The 16,183-nt window shown below is 45.9% G+C and overlaps 7 protein-coding genes across 7 annotated transcripts; 6 read left to right on the plus strand and 1 right to left on the minus strand.

Moving 5' to 3' along the window:
• Positions 1 to 257: 257 nt before the first annotated feature.
• Positions 258 to 1,986, plus strand: ARB_06145 (general stress response phosphoprotein phosphatase Psr1/2, putative; the record flags this gene model as incomplete). Its single annotated transcript, XM_003015787.1, has 4 exons — positions 258 to 1,343; positions 1,410 to 1,559; positions 1,616 to 1,714; positions 1,774 to 1,986. The coding sequence occupies 4 exons, from the start codon at positions 258 to 260 to the stop codon at positions 1,984 to 1,986; spliced, it is 1,548 nt and encodes a 515-aa protein (XP_003015833.1).
• Positions 1,987 to 3,183: 1,197 nt separating this feature from the next.
• Positions 3,184 to 4,240, plus strand: ARB_06146 (uncharacterized protein; the record flags this gene model as incomplete). The annotated part of the gene is made up of 4 exons (XM_003015788.1): positions 3,184 to 3,541; positions 3,609 to 3,640; positions 3,703 to 3,801; positions 3,848 to 4,240. The coding sequence occupies 4 exons, from the start codon at positions 3,184 to 3,186 to the stop codon at positions 4,238 to 4,240; spliced, it is 882 nt and encodes a 293-aa protein (XP_003015834.1).
• A 135-nt stretch (positions 4,241 to 4,375) lies between these two features.
• ARB_06147 (uncharacterized protein) lies at positions 4,376 to 5,051 on the plus strand (the record flags this gene model as incomplete). Its single annotated transcript, XM_003015789.1, has 2 exons — positions 4,376 to 4,796; positions 4,975 to 5,051. 2 exons carry the CDS (start codon positions 4,376 to 4,378, stop codon positions 5,049 to 5,051), a joined length of 498 nt encoding a protein of 165 aa, XP_003015835.1.
• Positions 5,052 to 5,445: 394 nt separating this feature from the next.
• ARB_06148 (uncharacterized protein) lies at positions 5,446 to 7,872 on the plus strand (the record flags this gene model as incomplete). Its single annotated transcript, XM_003015790.1, has 1 exon — positions 5,446 to 7,872. One exon carries the CDS (start codon positions 5,446 to 5,448, stop codon positions 7,870 to 7,872), a length of 2,427 nt encoding a protein of 808 aa, XP_003015836.1.
• A 1,788-nt stretch (positions 7,873 to 9,660) lies between these two features.
• Positions 9,661 to 11,121, plus strand: ARB_06149 (uncharacterized protein; the record flags this gene model as incomplete). The annotated part of the gene is made up of 1 exon (XM_003015791.1): positions 9,661 to 11,121. One exon carries the CDS (start codon positions 9,661 to 9,663, stop codon positions 11,119 to 11,121), a length of 1,461 nt encoding a protein of 486 aa, XP_003015837.1.
• Positions 11,122 to 11,583: 462 nt separating this feature from the next.
• ARB_06150 (uncharacterized protein) lies at positions 11,584 to 12,785 on the minus strand (the record flags this gene model as incomplete). The annotated part of the gene is made up of 3 exons (XM_003015792.1): positions 11,584 to 12,428; positions 12,493 to 12,645; positions 12,728 to 12,785. 3 exons carry the CDS (start codon positions 12,783 to 12,785, stop codon positions 11,584 to 11,586), a joined length of 1,056 nt encoding a protein of 351 aa, XP_003015838.1.
• Positions 12,786 to 13,727: 942 nt separating this feature from the next.
• Positions 13,728 to 15,758, plus strand: ARB_06151 (uncharacterized protein; the record flags this gene model as incomplete). The annotated part of the gene is made up of 2 exons (XM_003015793.1): positions 13,728 to 14,671; positions 14,783 to 15,758. The coding sequence occupies 2 exons, from the start codon at positions 13,728 to 13,730 to the stop codon at positions 15,756 to 15,758; spliced, it is 1,920 nt and encodes a 639-aa protein (XP_003015839.1).
• Positions 15,759 to 16,183: the final 425 nt, after the last annotated feature.

The raw sequence follows: 16,183 nt of genomic DNA on the forward strand, positions 1-16,183 counted from the left end.
TCGGTGACAAGGTGCTTAATTGACGGAGAGGGATCCATCCCACACGGCCACCTCGTTCCCCGAGCTAGCCCAAGCCTCTCCACGCTCCGGCGTCGTCGCTGAAATAATTATATCGCACGGTACCAATGTCCGCCCCTTCTGGAGTCTCAGGTATGTCGACAATCATGTTGCTCTATAACCGGGTGAATATCGAGAGATTAACCTCGTTGAAACTAGACTCGAGCGTAGCTCCTGCAAGTCACACAGGACCTTCCGACATGCCTCATAATGCATCCCCTTCCGCTCCAGAGACAACGGAACTGCCAAAGAAAAAGCGGTCTTTTCTCCGCATACCGTCTCGGTCCTCGTCAAAGAAGAATAAAGAACACTCGCAATCGGAAGACACCAACCGGGAAGGCACTGGAGCCTCGCTATCCACTTCGCAAACAAACCTGACGGGGAGCCACAGCAAGGCTAGTAGCACAAGGTCACGACACGCACAGCCTCTAGATCAAGCTGGTGCCCATATCGGCTCTAAAAATGGAGGTTCACGGGCCGAACATGATCCAAAGTCTGATAAGAGGCAAAGGGGATCACTATGGTCGTTTCTAAGCTGCTGCCGTGCGCCTAAGGACGATGATGGTGAAGACATGGCTTCACTCCCACCAAAGCAGACTGTCAAACCTCATTCACTCCGGACCACCCAACCAATATCCGAGAAAGCGGATGCTGGCGTTGCTGATTCGGGTAGTGCCGACAGGAAGGATGACGCTGATGCCACTACCGAAAAGCCAGCAATCAAAATATTCGATGAGCAAAGTGCCCCCATAGCTGAGAATAATGTCGGTGCTGCTGTAGATGAGAAAGCTGCTGTTACAACAAAGCAAGAAGACGAGGAAGAATCCACTCTTTCTGGCCGTGACAGTAACACTCACCACCAAACCGAGCCAGTCCTCCCGGAGAGTTCCAAACTTGACCCAGTACATGTTTTGTCAGAGGAATCTGGCGCATCAAACTCTCTAGCCGCCGGCCAAACCGAGAAACCCACAGAGACACCAGCTACCATTCCTGAGCAACAGAACCGGAGTGACGAAACCGACATGCATGACCAGTATCCTATCGCCAGCGCCGATGAGCCAGCCGCCGAAGCGAACCACCAAGTTGTCCATCAAACCCCTCTTCCACCTCCACCTCCCCTGGACCTCGCATATCCCCAAGCAGCTTCTGATAAACCGGTTCCTCCTGTACCATCTGTTCAAAGCGAAAAGCAAAAATGGCTATTGCCCCCCATTCAAGACCATTTCTCTGGCAGGAAATGCCTAGTCTTGGATCTCGACGAAACTCTTGTTCATAGCAGCTTTAAGGTATGATATACATACCATTTTTCTTTCCTTTCTAGATAAACGTATCGCTAACAATTTTATGCTCAGGTTCTTGATCGAGCTGATTTCACTATACCCGTCGAGATAGAGGGACAATATCACAATATATATGTGATCAAACGTCCTGGAGTAGACCAGTTCATGAAACGTGTTGGTGAACTCTACGAGGTTGTTGTTTTCACTGCATCTGTATCAAAGGTTTGTCGTCCTTTTCGGAAAGATTTATATTATGCCAATGACTAACCCCGTTACAGTATGGAGATCCATTACTAGATAAACTAGATATCCATAAAGTTGTCCATCATCGCCTCTTTAGAGATAGCTGCTACAACCACCAAGGAAACTATGTCAAGGTATGCCAAAAATTCGTCTAATATGCATTGCTAGATATCCTTTGCTAAATTATTTCCAGGACCTATCGCAAGTTGGCCGTGATCTTAAAGAAACGATTATTATCGATAACTCCCCGACTTCCTACATATTTCACCCAAAGCATGCAATCCCAATCAGCAGCTGGTTCTCAGACGCCCATGACAACGAGCTCCTCGACCTCATTCCAGTACTAGAAGACCTAGCTCACAGCCATGTGCGAGATGTGAGCTTGGTGCTGGACGTTGCCTTATAGCACCGGCATTCTCGAAAAAAACCAGCATTCAGCCTATGCTACTTTGACGTCTTTCTTACCTTTATCTAACCCCTGTTAATTAACTCCCAAAAATTCCGGAACCTGCCTGTGCACCTAAAAAAAGATGCTCTCTTAAACGAGCCACGTTCGCTTTAATACCCTGGTTGTTTTTATTAGTTTTTCCTTGTTTTATTTGTGATTACCCTTCAAGCACCCTTTCCTTAGTTTCCTTGACTTCTCCTTTCCGTATGTTTAACTCCATTCCCCCAATCGCCTTTTCTTTCTTCCGTTTGTTTGAAAAACAATTCCCCTGGCTGTCTTCGCACCTCTCTACCATCCCCCCCCCCCCCCTCCTATACGCTATCTAATTTCCTGCACGTACTTTACCTTCTACCCACTTCACTACATCTCCTTCTCCATCTACATTCTCTATCGACTCCTGAAGTCTCATGACCTTGACTTCCGGGTTTTTCCCTCCTGTCCCTGCCCTACCCCATATCTGCCCTACATTTAGTCCTGTACCTCCACCACAAACCCCGAATCTGCGAACAGTCGCCATACTGCACAACCTTTTTCCTTGACTCCTCTATTTCTCTTATCATATCTGTCCTCATTGCTTTTTTGATATTCCAGCTATCGAGTTATTTAAACCCACAGTTATACATCCATTGGCACAACATATTCAGTTATGCATCAGCTTTAGCTCTGAGCCTTACTTATTCGTTATTACCCTTTCATATTTCTTCAATTCTATTGACCTATTTATTCTTCGGCTTTGATATTCTATCCGTTTACCCTTCTCAAAGTCCCAAGGACCAACTCCATTCAATTTCGCACATTTTAACATCCCTCCTTTTTAGCCGGGCACCTAGTTTGCTCTATATATGCATCCTTCCTCGTCTTTCTTAGAACAAGATGTTCTTGTTTTCTCCCTCTTATTTATCTACTTCTCACCCAGCATGCATTTTCATATCTGAGACTTTTTTTTCTCCCCTTCATGTTGCATACGTTCTAGCAACGTTGTTTTTCCAACTTAAGGTACTTGATGTATTTTTCTATTCTATGTTTTAATAGATCGAAATTTAACCAACCTGTTGCATTCTGATGCACGTAGCATACCCATTTGATCCGTAGTATTTAACTGGCTAGGTTCGTGCTTGCAAGGGCGCCTGGCTGGGAGATGGTCACGTGGTGTCCATGACGCACCTACCTGCACACCCAAACAGCGGTTCCTGGCTGCCTAGGAGTTACACTAGCTTATTTATCGATAATAATATAAACTTGAATGCGAGACCAACATTATACCCATACCAGGTAGACTGTACCTCGAACAAGGTTATTGTTACGACACTATTTGATCCTGCTAAACACTACGCCTCGTGGCAACCACCTGAACCTCCACGTCCATTTCCCCTCCATGGCAGTATGAGCGATCAACAGACGGATCCAAACAAACCAGCCAAACCTCACGCTGTCCTCACAAACCCCGAGGTACTGAGTAACCCACATGCAGATACTGAAGGACCGCCTCCTGAAGAAATTGAAGCCGATGAAGGTATAGACTGGGTCATGATAGTCATATAGAGATACAAGGCATGCTAACTATGCCGTTCCCATAATAGATTTGCTAGTTGATCTAGAAGACGATGCGGACGTAAGTTCCCCTTGGAAGGGTACGCCATTATGGTGCATGGAGGTTAATTGAAGTTATTCTAGGAAATATACTTGGTTCACTCTAGAGTATCGTCCATGAAGAGCTTGAAGTTAGAACGGTTTATGAATATCGAGGTATCACTATTATTCTACCATCGTATGGTATGCTGTGTCTACCATGAACAAGTTCTAACTTGTACTCTTCTAGAAAATATGTCTTCGCCAGAACCAAATAACCCGCATATATCTTCCCGATAACCTCGCACCCACCTTAAAAGAACTTGACCTTTATGACAACAACATCTCACACGTGAAAGGCCTGGATCACGTCGTGAACTTGACAAGCCTCGACCTTAGTTTCAATGATATTAAACATATCAAGAATATCTCTACACTAGTACACCTAAGGGACCTATATTTCATTCAAAACCGAATTCAAACAATCGAAGGGCTGGAAGAGCTCAAAGAATTGCGGAATCTGGAGCTTGGTGCGAACAAGATAAGAGTATGGCCCAAAACTACCACCAAATACCTGTTCAGGCCGATTCAAAATATGACGGAATGTGTTTGGCTGAGAACTGACAAGATTTTCTTTTGGTAAATGACAGGAAATTGACAATCTTGACACATTGACAGCTCTTGAAGAGCTATGGCTGGGAAAGAACAAAATATCCGAAATTAAGGTGCCAACTACCAACTCCAAGCCCAAACGTTCTCCACCCACATAAAACTGATTATGTCCATTTTCTTTCAGAACATTTCGTCTCTTACCAATCTCAAAATACTTTCGATACCTTCTAATCGAATTGAAACACTCTCTGGGCTAGAGTCTCTTTCAAGCCTCGAGGAGCTCTACCTATCTGATAATCTCCTTACTGGGATATCTGGGCTTGAAAGCAACACAAATCTCCGTGTTTTAGACATATCTAACAACAAAGTGTCGCGGCTGGAGAATCTGTCGCATCTTACCAAGTTAGAGGAGCTTTGGGCATCAAATAACCAGCTCTCTAGTTTTGAAGAAGTGGAGCGTGAGCTGAAAGACAAAGAAGAGTTAAATACAGTGTACTTTGAAGGGAACCCCTTACAGAAGGCGGCGCCTGCTCTGTATCGGAATAAAGTACGGCTTGCCCTGCCTCAAATTAAGCAAATTGATGCTAGTAAGTACCTCGTATTAACAGTTATTTGTTCGTCCTTTGGGTATGTTATGACTGTCGCTGATCAATTTGTCTCTTATAGCGTTTGTGAGAGTATAGTTACAAATTTGATGAATCTCCGGACACTTATAAGCTAATATTTAAAATATTTCTTTTGTGCGGAGTACTTCTTTTCTTATAGGATCGAAGGCCATCATCTTTCTAGGGAGCGGGGAGATGGACTATAAGGATCATAATTCCTCGAACTCCTTTGTTTGAAGCCAGTATCATTGAATGTCGTAGTGCATCCAACCACCGTTGTACTTAGAGGAGCTAATATTAGTAACAAAGTGTTATATCTTGGCAAAAATTAGCCTCGGCAAAACATGGTCACGTGGATGAGAGTTCACATGCTGCAATGTCGACCAACTTTCAACGGGGAATCTGGGGTTAAATTCAACTTGCTCAACCTCATCTCAGGACAACGCTAGTATACGGTGTAGCTGCTGTGGTTTATAGGAGACGAATTTGATACCTTCTGAACGATCTCTAGGCTTTCCCCCTCCTGTTTTGCTTCCCAGTGGCGGCTGCCCGGATTAGTCGCGGGACCATGGGATTCAGATCAAGATAACCAGTGAATGAAAACGGCCTATGGTCCTAGAGTGAAGACAGTATGGCAGCTCAATCTACTCTTCGGCGACCGGAAGATCCGCTGGTCATACTATTTCGGCATTATTCCCAACTACTTCTCTCCCGCGTCCGAAATTCGTCAAGAACGGTAAAGCTAGCTGCCACCGTTGCTTTACTTCTGTCTATTATTGGAACAGGTTATGGAGGATATAGCTGGTGGAAGGATTGGTCAAAGGAAAGGGTACAAGGGAGACAGCTGTTGCGCAAGAATTCCGGGTTACGAGGGAAAGATGGGTCAAGGATTATATACGTTCCTTACAAGTCGAGCCTTACCTCCTCCAGTACCTCCAAGGTCACCATCCACCCTACAAAATCAACGACATTTGATGCCCACAGACGACTGTTCTTGAACCCACCAAGAGCAGCTGGACTACGGGATGGGTATGGAGGAGCGCCACCGCCATCCACCAAGCCTGGTTTGAATTTAGCCTTTTTGCACCAACTGCTTAGCTTATTGAGCATCATGATTCCCCGATGGAACAGCAAGGAAACGGGCCTACTTCTGAGCCATGGAGTTTTTCTCATGCTAAGAACATACCTGTCTTTGGTGGTGGCTAGGCTGGATGGTGAGATTGTACGGGATCTGGTGGCCGGAAAAGGAAGAGCTTTCATTTGGGGCATCATCAAGTGGTGCAGCATCGGCACCTTCGCTTCATACACAAACGCTATGATCAAGTTTCTGAAATCAAAGGTTTCTATTGCTTTCCGAACACGACTGACTCGCTATGTACACGACCTTTATTTGAATGACAACATGAATTACTACAAGTTGGGTAATCTTGATGGAGCTATTGGCCAAGGGGTTGACCAGTTCATTACCCAAGATCTCACCCTTTTCTGCAGCGCTGTTGCATCATTATATTCTTCACTTGGAAAACCACTGGTTGACCTTATCGTTTTCAACTACCAGCTTTATCGTTCGTTGGGTCCACTGGCTCTAACTGGTATACTAAGTGGGTATATTGGCACTGCATCACTTCTCCGTGGCCATTCCCCTCCATTCGGGAAACTCAAGGCAGTGGAAGGGAAGAAGGAAGGCGATTTCCGTAGCCTACATTCTAGGCTATTGGCGAATGCCGAGGAGATCGCGTTCTATGGTGGTGCTGATATCGAACGGGTATTCCTTTCGAAGAGCTTTGCCAACCTTCAACGATGGATGGAAGGTATATATAAGTTGAAGATACGATATAACATGTTCGAAGACATGTTATTGAAGTATTCGTGGTCAGCTTTTGGGTATTTAATCACATCACTACCAATTTTCCTTCCAGCATGGGGTGGAGCTGGCGGAATTCTTGAGATGGCTACCCCTGGAGCAGGTATCAATCGAGAACGGGGCCGTATGAAGGAGTTCATAACAAATAAACGACTAATGTTGTCCTTGGCTGATGCGGGTGGCCGTATGATGTATAGCATCAAGGATTTATCGGAGCTCGCTGGATATACCTCGCGCGTATACACATTGATATCGACCCTTCATCGTGTTCATGCCAACTCATACCACCAGCCCCGTGGGAGCCAGATAGAACTTTACTCACTCTCTGATGTCCAAGGAACAATTCACAGTGGGTTCGATGGGGTGCGCCTAGAGAATGTTCCCATTGTTGCACCTGGCCTGTTCCCGCAAGGCGGAGATGAACTTATCGAATCCTTGTCTTTTATTGTCCACTCAGGCGAACACCTGCTCATATCTGGGCCGAATGGGGCTGGTAAATCTGCCATTGCTCGGATCATCGCTGGACTATGGCCTGTGTATAGGGGACTTGTAAGCCGACCAAGAAATTTTGGGCAGGACGGCATCATGTTCCTACCACAGCGACCTTATCTGAGCACTGGGACACTACGTGACCAAGTTATATATCCTCACAATGAACTTGACATGCGAGAGAGCGGGCGCACGGATAACCACCTGATGGAGATCCTCGAGGCAGTTCATTTGGGCTACCTCCCAGCTCGTGAAGGTGGTTGGAACGGGCGCAAGGAATGGAAAGATGTTTTGAGTGGCGGAGAAAAGCAGCGTATGGCCATAGCCCGGCTATTCTACCATGACCCGCGCTACGTATTCCTGGATGAGGCAACTTCCGCAGTGTCTTCTGATGTGGAGGGCTTACTGTACGAACGTGCAAAGGAGCGAGGCATTACCCTGATCACGATCTCGACCCGGGCTTCCCTAAAGAAGTACCACACTTTCAACCTTACTGTGGGTCTTGGAGCCGATGGAATGAGTTGGGAGATTGATCGCATTGGAACAGAGAAGGAGAAGATGGGTGTTGAGAAAGAACTACAAGAGCTTAGGCGACAGCTGGATAATGTTGACTCTCTCAAGGCTCGCCGGCAAGAGATTGAAGATGAACTGCAGAGGGTGTGGGAGGGTGAACAAGAGACTGTCGCCCTTGCTTCAGCAGCCTAATCGTGCACATAATTACTGCGAGACCCGCATCTTAACAAAATCTTTATCAATCTGTATGTAAATAGACATGGGAGATCATGGGATCCTGTCATTGGTTCCTATAGATTTTTTTTTTTGCAAAACTTCAATACCAGTCAGGTTTTTTGGTGGCCCCTTGAAGGTTTACAAGGCGATGCGGTAGATAACTTGATCTATCTCAGGAGGTGTATATATATAGCTAACGGCCCATTCAAATATGCCTTTTGTCAGACGTAACCGACTTCAACTTCTGCTGAGCGACCAAGTAGCTAAGTTAGCTGACCAATTATATTCGACCCCAGGTACCTGTCTCAGCTGTGAAGACTGAAAGGGACGGCCCAGCCAATCAACCTCTTTGTCTCTTTGTCTTCTTGTTGGAAACCCGAGAGCCCCCGGGCCCGGGCCCGAGTAGGTCACGTGAATAACTTTATTTAAAGCACACGGCTCTCGTCCTCAGCTTTTTGTTTTGACTGTCCAGATAAAACAACCTCGCAGCACTCTCTTCATCTGTTATATACGTCCTCGAACTTCACCGGCTCGAGCCTAGCAAGTGAGATAGCTAACAATAACCAGTGAACCGCATCTGAACTCGAAGTGAAGCCTAACAAGCTGCCTACCTGTGCCAAGCCCTTGAGATTAACTAGCTCAGCTCACTTCACTCTTGGATCAACATCCAGCAGCTTTCGAAGTCGCGTTAAGAAGAGCTACCGCCCTCTAGGACGGCCTGTATATCAACATGGGACCACAGGGATATGAAGTCGATCAAAAGGGCCGGGTAGTCGTCCCGATAAATAGCTTTTCTGATGGTGACCCTAGCGCCTGGCCCCAGCATTCTAACTGTGTGGAAACCGATGCTACCGTCTATCTCGAGAAGCTAGGGATGCAATGGATGAAAGAAAGAGGCGAGTGTCAGCAAGGTCAGTACCCATTTAGATTTCCTTCCATTGGATACCGGGAAAAAAGCAGTAGCTATATTGATACGGCTCCCTATCCGTCAAGCTAGCCAGAGTATCAAGTTTGAGTAGTGTCTCTATACTCTGGTGCTCGGCAATTGCCGTGAAATGGCTCATGTGCATGGAATAAAGTGAAAATTTTTCCTTGTGCCCATTTATGAAAAAAATTCCTACAATAAAAAGGGTACTAATACGCGCTTTGTTGTTTACTTTCTAGACAAAACATATATTCTTGACCAACTTCCAGAAGGGTACGTCTACTGGGCTCGACCACGCCAAAGCAGGCCTGAACTGGTACGTTTGATTTCATATCATATCATGTCATTGATCAAATACAGTTTCTTGGTTAACATACTCGTTTGCAGGTAGATAAATTTCTCTGGGGCCATCCTTCTGGCAAATATTTTTTTTCACCAAATAGGTTTTGGCCTCATTTTCTCTACTTGATGAACGGTGGCTCAGAGCCTTGCGAGTGTGAGCATTGCGGCTCAGTTCGAAAGGTATCAACCTCTCGTGGATTACCGACTTCGACTCAAAGGAGGCCTGCACGCGCTTCTGGTGTTTCTCGCAGCGCGTTGAGTGACCGTATAGGACAGACACAGCCAGTGCCTAGCAGTTCAAGTATTAACCCCCCCCCACCAACCACAACCACAACTATGATAGTGATTACAAGATTCTAACTCGTGGCTTAGGGCGTACTAGAAGAAAGAAATTCTTGGCCGTAGATGCCGAAGGGAACCAAGACGTTTTTAAGGAATTGATATACCATCTCAAGACCGACGGCAAACTAGAAAGGCCCGTCTTAGAGGACTCCAACATGGACTGGCGAGCGGAGAGAAAACTACTAAAAAATCATCTTACCCGCGTTCGCATGCAGTACTCCTTTTTTCCTAGGCTCGGTGAATTGGTGCTCTGGTACGCCGGGCCATCAAACGGAGAGATCAAATTCCACTGGCAGACCCAGACCTACCAGGTCTATTTGGCTAAGGAGAAGAAGTTCGTCGGCACTCCCACATGGTATGGCGGTGTCGTTACTCAAGTACCGGAGGAACCCCTAAACCTACATGATGCTATCCTAGAAACTAATAAGGGGTATGCACTCAACAAATCCGGTTTTCGAATTGAGCTATTCCCAGACCCAAATAGCTCTAATAAGAATATGTCGACCCACTACAAGTACGTCCCCCTGAGCCAGATTCGACCCTTGAACTTCTGGTCTATTTACCTTCAGGGGGTAAAGAGTATGGACTTTCACCCTTCTATACCCCATGCATTGACTATTATGTCCTCGTTTAGTATACTCGATAAATACTACTTCGAGGGCATATGGCCAAATGCATCTGTGCTCTGTAGGGGGTTGTACCTTGGAGCCGAGCTACTGATTCCTGGTGACGGAGTTCGACTTATGCCACTGGACCGAGATGGAGCGATCGATATTAACGGAAAGGTCACGGATATTTTAGTTATCAATACAATCGAGTTGAGACTGATGGAGTGCGATGCAAATCTTCAGTCTCCTATCCTTAGCCAGACAACAACCGCACGGCTAATAGGAAAAGTCTATACCTTAGACCCTCAACTCGCCTTTGATCAAAGCACTCCGTTAACCGATACCGAGATTTCTAAATCGTTCGAATGTACAGGCATGAGAGAATATGGGCTATGGTACCTTCGCCACGAGCCAGACAAGGTTACTGAGATTTCATTGGACCGTGTTATTGGACGATGCTTTGAGTCTGAATACATGGACATTATGTTTGAGAATGTCGTCCTTGATCTCGATCTGGTGGGTATAAGGGATGCCCGTCTCTTTGGCCGTAAGGCAGATGAACGTATCGCTCCTGGCAAGGAATGGTTTTGCGGTGATAACCGCCTAGAACAACTTGGACTTGAGTCTATCAACGGAATCGAACACAGCAGATGCGATGACTCAAGAGATCCGCGAATGTATAGAGCAATCATGAACATTATCAATGATGAGGCTGTCGACGCGGATCACCGAGATTCTAAAATCGTTCGCCAACTCGGACGTGCGCATGAGGGACTGATCGGAAGTAGATCCGGCTACACAACATTTGATAATGCTGGAAAACATAGCTCAATGGTTGCGACGGCACTTGGCGGCGAGGCAGCGACTCCCCATATCAACACTGAACTGGTTGAGATTGATGAAACCGAAGAGGGAGACGCAGGCAGTTCAAGAGAAGTTGCGCCGTCTACGTATAGCGGGGATGAGCTTGTTGTAGTGCCAGTGCATAAGCGACGGCGTCAACATTGAGCTATCTACTCTGATGTTCCAATTGCCGGATACCGGATACCTGTCTTGGATGACTTGGGTTCTTTTAGGTCGACTGGTGGTTTCCTTCTTTCTTCCCTCTCCGTTCTTCCTTTTCTTTATTCATATGATACCCTTTCCTGGTTGCCATCACATTCGGTTTTATGATACCCCTTTCTAGTTCAAGTTGCATTCAGATTCATGATACCCCTTTTCTGTTTCCCCTTGCATTCTGTAGCATTAAGCGGATGTGTATAGATTAGATTTTCTTTCAATATCCCACTCGAGCATCAATAGCATATGGCCCTAAATAACGAGCGCTACTTCAAAAAATACTACTACGGTGAGGATGAATTAAATTATACCCGTGAGTGTTGATATGCAGTTATTATATTCTTGGCTCATGTATGTGGAAGGTTGCCGAAATAGCATGAATTTATACAAATGATAAGCCATAAAATATCCTCAATGGTTCCTCTCCACGACCTCGCGGGCGAAGTCTGCGAAAGTCTTTCCAGCCGTTACTTCTTCAGACAAGTTTGGCTGGGTGAACACGGCTAAAGTATTCCTTGCAATTTTACCTCCTGTTTTAGCGCCTTTAACAAAGTGCGGTACAGCCTTGAATTTTCCCTGAGTAATAAGCTCAAGAGCTTCACCGGTTTGGAATGCAATACAATCCTTTGGTATATTGACCTTGACTACCTCACCAGTCCTAGATCGTATGTATAAACCAGCCTTTGGATCGGGGGATGTTGGAAGTTCAGGCAAGGGGGTCAAGTCAGCGGATTGTTTGGGTTCATTCTCAGCTTCGTCAACGAACATGGCGGATGTCAGGCCAGTAAGGCAGCCATGGTCAAGATGAGTTGCACACCAATCGTCGTCGCCCTTCTCTTTACCACTAGCGTCTGTCTCCGGAGCAGGGAAGTAGTGCAATAGCCGGGCCTTGGTCGTTAAACTAGTCTTCACAACGTGTTCCAAATATCCCTTTTTGTAGCCTTCAATGTTGGCTAGGGCGTATCGATCACAGGCCCTTGCCACAAGAGCCGCCGTGTCAATAATCAACGTGCATAGTTCAGTCAAGCTTGGGCGAAAGTTAGGCAGTTTTGCAGCAGGGGGCCAGATATTAGCTGCGGTGTACTGGGGAAAGTCTGGGAATTCGCTTGCGGGGGCATTTTGTAGGTCAGGGTTTTGGTAAAAGGCACAATTGATATAGTACGATCCCTTCAGGGTATCATAATGACCAGAGCGAAGTGTCTCTTTTCCGCAAGACCAGCCGACAAGATACTTGGACTCAGCGGAAGTGAGGGACTCTGAGATATTACTTATTATTATAATGCCATTTTATGCCTCAGAAGGTGAATTACACTGGCGTACCTAACTCCTCTGGTGACAGTGATGCAACATATGATGCATTGGAAAGTGCCTGGGCTCTAAGGTCCTTGAACTTGGCAGGTAGGTCCTTTACAACGATAATCCCCAATGATGCCGGTCCAAAGGCTTCTGAGAGGGTCTCGAACGAAACGGTGCCTGTACTGCTGTTAGAAGATACATTTGTGCATTGGGGAGGTGTATGCTAGATAGGGGGTAGCATGTAGAATCACTCGCTTACCTGCTCGGAGCTCCTCCAGGGACACAGTAACAGGGTTTGCAAGAGTAACTTCAGCCATGTTTGTCTGAGAGGTATATTCGAAAATAGTTGGTTTATGTGGTGGTGGAAGAGCAGTGTAGAGCACGGCTATTCGGTATATATAACGTCTTGCTCCTGATCTCCAATTCTATTGTGGTTCTCCTCAGTTACATCTTCACCCACTCGGAGAGCTCCGATAGTCATCCAACTTAGCTTCGGCATTTGTCCTGCGGCTAAATTTTGCATCGAGGTCGCCTATTATTAGCCGGGTGTAAACGCTGTAGATCTAGATAACCCCCTCATCATGAAACGGTAGTTAGGCTGTCACTGTCACTGTCACTGCTACTACTAACTGTCACTCTCTCCTCTCCTCACTTTGCTTTCATCCTCGACTTCCGTTCACTCATTTTTGACTTTCACAGTGAAGAAGGGAAGTGACTAAGCAGAAACTCTAATTTCACGTGATATCGAATTCGCAACGTCGTCGTCGAGATGCGAGATGGAAACGACGACGACGAAAGGGAAAAAGGGCAAAGAAGATGCAATCAGCCGTCAAGCAAACGACTTGACTCGGAGACTTGCATTTTGAACACGTATTGCTGATCAAATTGCGAGAACTTTTGCATGGAAGAGGAGGATAACTGGTTCTTGGAAAACGTCCTTAAGGGAGAGAGGGGTAGCCCGAGGCACTGTTCAAGTGACTGATATCGGAAGCTTGACAGTTGCTGTAGTTATTCCCTGATATACCTTGTTGCTGTCTGCTCAGCGTTTGATGATGCCTAATGAAGTGACTCTAGTAGTACTTCACTAAGGAGATTCAAATTTGCAGACTAAAGAGGCAGGCCCCTTTCCGGTTACGTTACCAACTTGACTTTGGTAGCATTGAGATATCCACGCCTCTTTCTACTCTGTACACTTTTGTATTTGCTAAAGCTTGACACGTGCAGAATACACCAGAGGCCAAGGATAAGAAGTGTTCAATATGGACTCGGTGAAATCTTCTGATGGACTTGGTGGTGACCACGCGTCGGCGCCTCTATCTAAATTCCAGCAGCTCGTGCAGCAGAGGACCGAGCAGGTATTGGCTGAAAGAAGGGCTCAAGAAGCCCACCGCGCAGAAATGGAGCGCGCTCGACTCAATTATAAACCTCAACAATCCCAACGTTTCCAGCAGATGCTAAAGGATAGGATTCAAAAAGCATTGGCTGAGCGAAGAGTTCAGCCATCCTTTCGATTACCCATTTCTACCGAGTCTGACTATAGAGGGGATAGTGAGAGGGTTGCCAGCTCTAGTCCGCTTAGCCTTGAAAATGGCACGCTAGAGGAAAAAAGTTCTACTATCAACGCGGTGGAGGGACACAGTATTAGCCCTGAAATTGTTGCAACCTCAGTCACGGAAGCTATTTTGCCGACTAGAGGACACAAAGAACCGGAAGAAAGCAACCAAGGCCCACAAAGCCCACAAACTCAACAGGACAAACCATCAACAATTCTTTTGCAGCAGCAAACTTCTAACCAACAACGAGCTCGAGTCCCTCACATCCAACCACGGTCCGCGACAGATCCAAGAGAACTCGAACAATTACCGTCGCCTCACCAGAAAACTCTAGGAACAAAAAAGAGAATGGATTCTCTAACTACGGTAGCTATCTATCAGCACTCTAACGGAGACTCCAATGGGGCAATAATGCAACTTGCAGTTCCGGAAACTCAAGAGGCCCAATGCACCAAAGCGACGCCAGAAGCTCAGGAGACTTTGGAGGCTCCTACGAAGAGAATAAAAAAATCTACTTCACCAAAAAACAACCCTGCTTGTACCTGTTCGATCTCTACGAAATGTGAGGTTGCGGCTGCCAACGGGGTTAAGGACTGTCGTGCAATTGCACGGGGTGTAATTCAAAAGAGCATCTCCAGATCGAAATCTGCGTAAGTAAAAGTCGCTCTCATACTAATTGCCATGACTTAATACTGACAGCTATCTAATAACAGGGGCACGCGTCATGAGTATATTTCGAAAAGAAAGAGAACGGAGATTAGCCGGTCGAACTCAGAGATACTTGAAATTCTATCACTGATTAAGAAGATTGAAGCAAGAACCGATCTCGAGAGGACCATTCCCCGTCTAAGAGACCGAATCCACTTCCTTGAGCTCTACGAGATACCCGAATCATCTATCGAGTCCATGAAAGCTAAATTTCTCGATCCAAATAATGGGCTACCTGCCATCATCAGAAACCATAACTCAATTCCATGGGACATCAGGCTCGATTGCTCGGCAATTCTAAAGCGAATGGAGGAAGGAAACTTCCACGTCGACCTTTCACGTGGCATTCTAACAAAGCGAACTTTTAGAGAAAACGGAAAAAGCTCAGTCTCTCGAGTTCTTGACAAAAATTACCCTTTTAAACAGTCTGCCTTTGTTGTCGGAGATAGACACCTACGCAATGGCCAATGGTTTCCTTGGCAAATTTGTGCTTTACGCGATGGCGCACATGGAGAGATTGAGGGCGGAATTTCTGGAAATAAAGTAACTGGCGCTGTCTCCATTGTTCTCAGTTCCTCTGGTGGAGGTGGAAACCAGATGTATGCGGATGTTGACCAGGGAGATACCGTATGGTACTGTGGAACGAGAGGCAAGAATGGAGAAGTCTCTGCAAACACAGCACTGCTTCTCCAGGCTGCTGGTAGGAAGAGTGACATCCGTGTTCTTCGAAGCTCCAAGCTTCCCAAGGTGAACCCCTACAGACCCTCTGAAGGAATGAGGTATGATGGTCTGTACAAAATCTGCAGCTACGAGATTCTCGATCAAGAGACTGCACTACATCGGTTCAAGCTTGAGCGTGTTGAAGGTCAAACCCCCATTCGATACAAGGGGCCTGAAGTTCGTCCCACTGCCCGTGAAGTCGAAGAGCTGCGCAAAGCTTACAGACACAATGCTGAATCCAAGCCAGCGAAGGAACCCAAGATGAAGCAGCCTGCTGCTGCACCACCAGTGGTTGAACAGAAAGCATAATTCATCGACAAGTTCTTTTTTTTTTTTTTTTTTTTTTTCTATTTTTTTGTTCTCTTGAGATTTTCCGTTTTTGCATTGACTGGATGGGTGGTTTAGTAGTTTCTTTCATGCGTTTTTGACATTTTCTTCTACTGACTGTGTTGTATTAAAATTAATTGCTAGCATCGATAATAATAATAATAATAATAGTAATAAAACTCCAATGCGTTTATTTGTTTTCCGGTTTGCTTACATTGACTTGCACTTGATTATTACAAGCAACTGTAGCATTTAATGGGGAAAGTAGACAAATTCCCCAAAGTTCAAGAAAGCAAACCCCTAAACTCATATGATTCCCCGAGAGAAACTCCATAGCGCCTGTAAACTCCTAAATCCCGTGTGCCCATAGCTAAAGATGGCGAGGACTAATAAACGATAACAGTAAA

This window comes from Trichophyton benhamiae (genome assembly GCF_000151125.1).
Source record: "Trichophyton benhamiae CBS 112371 chromosome Unknown Abenha-G-c-322p01.r1, whole genome shotgun sequence".
NCBI lineage: Eukaryota > Fungi > Ascomycota > Eurotiomycetes > Onygenales > Arthrodermataceae > Trichophyton > Trichophyton benhamiae.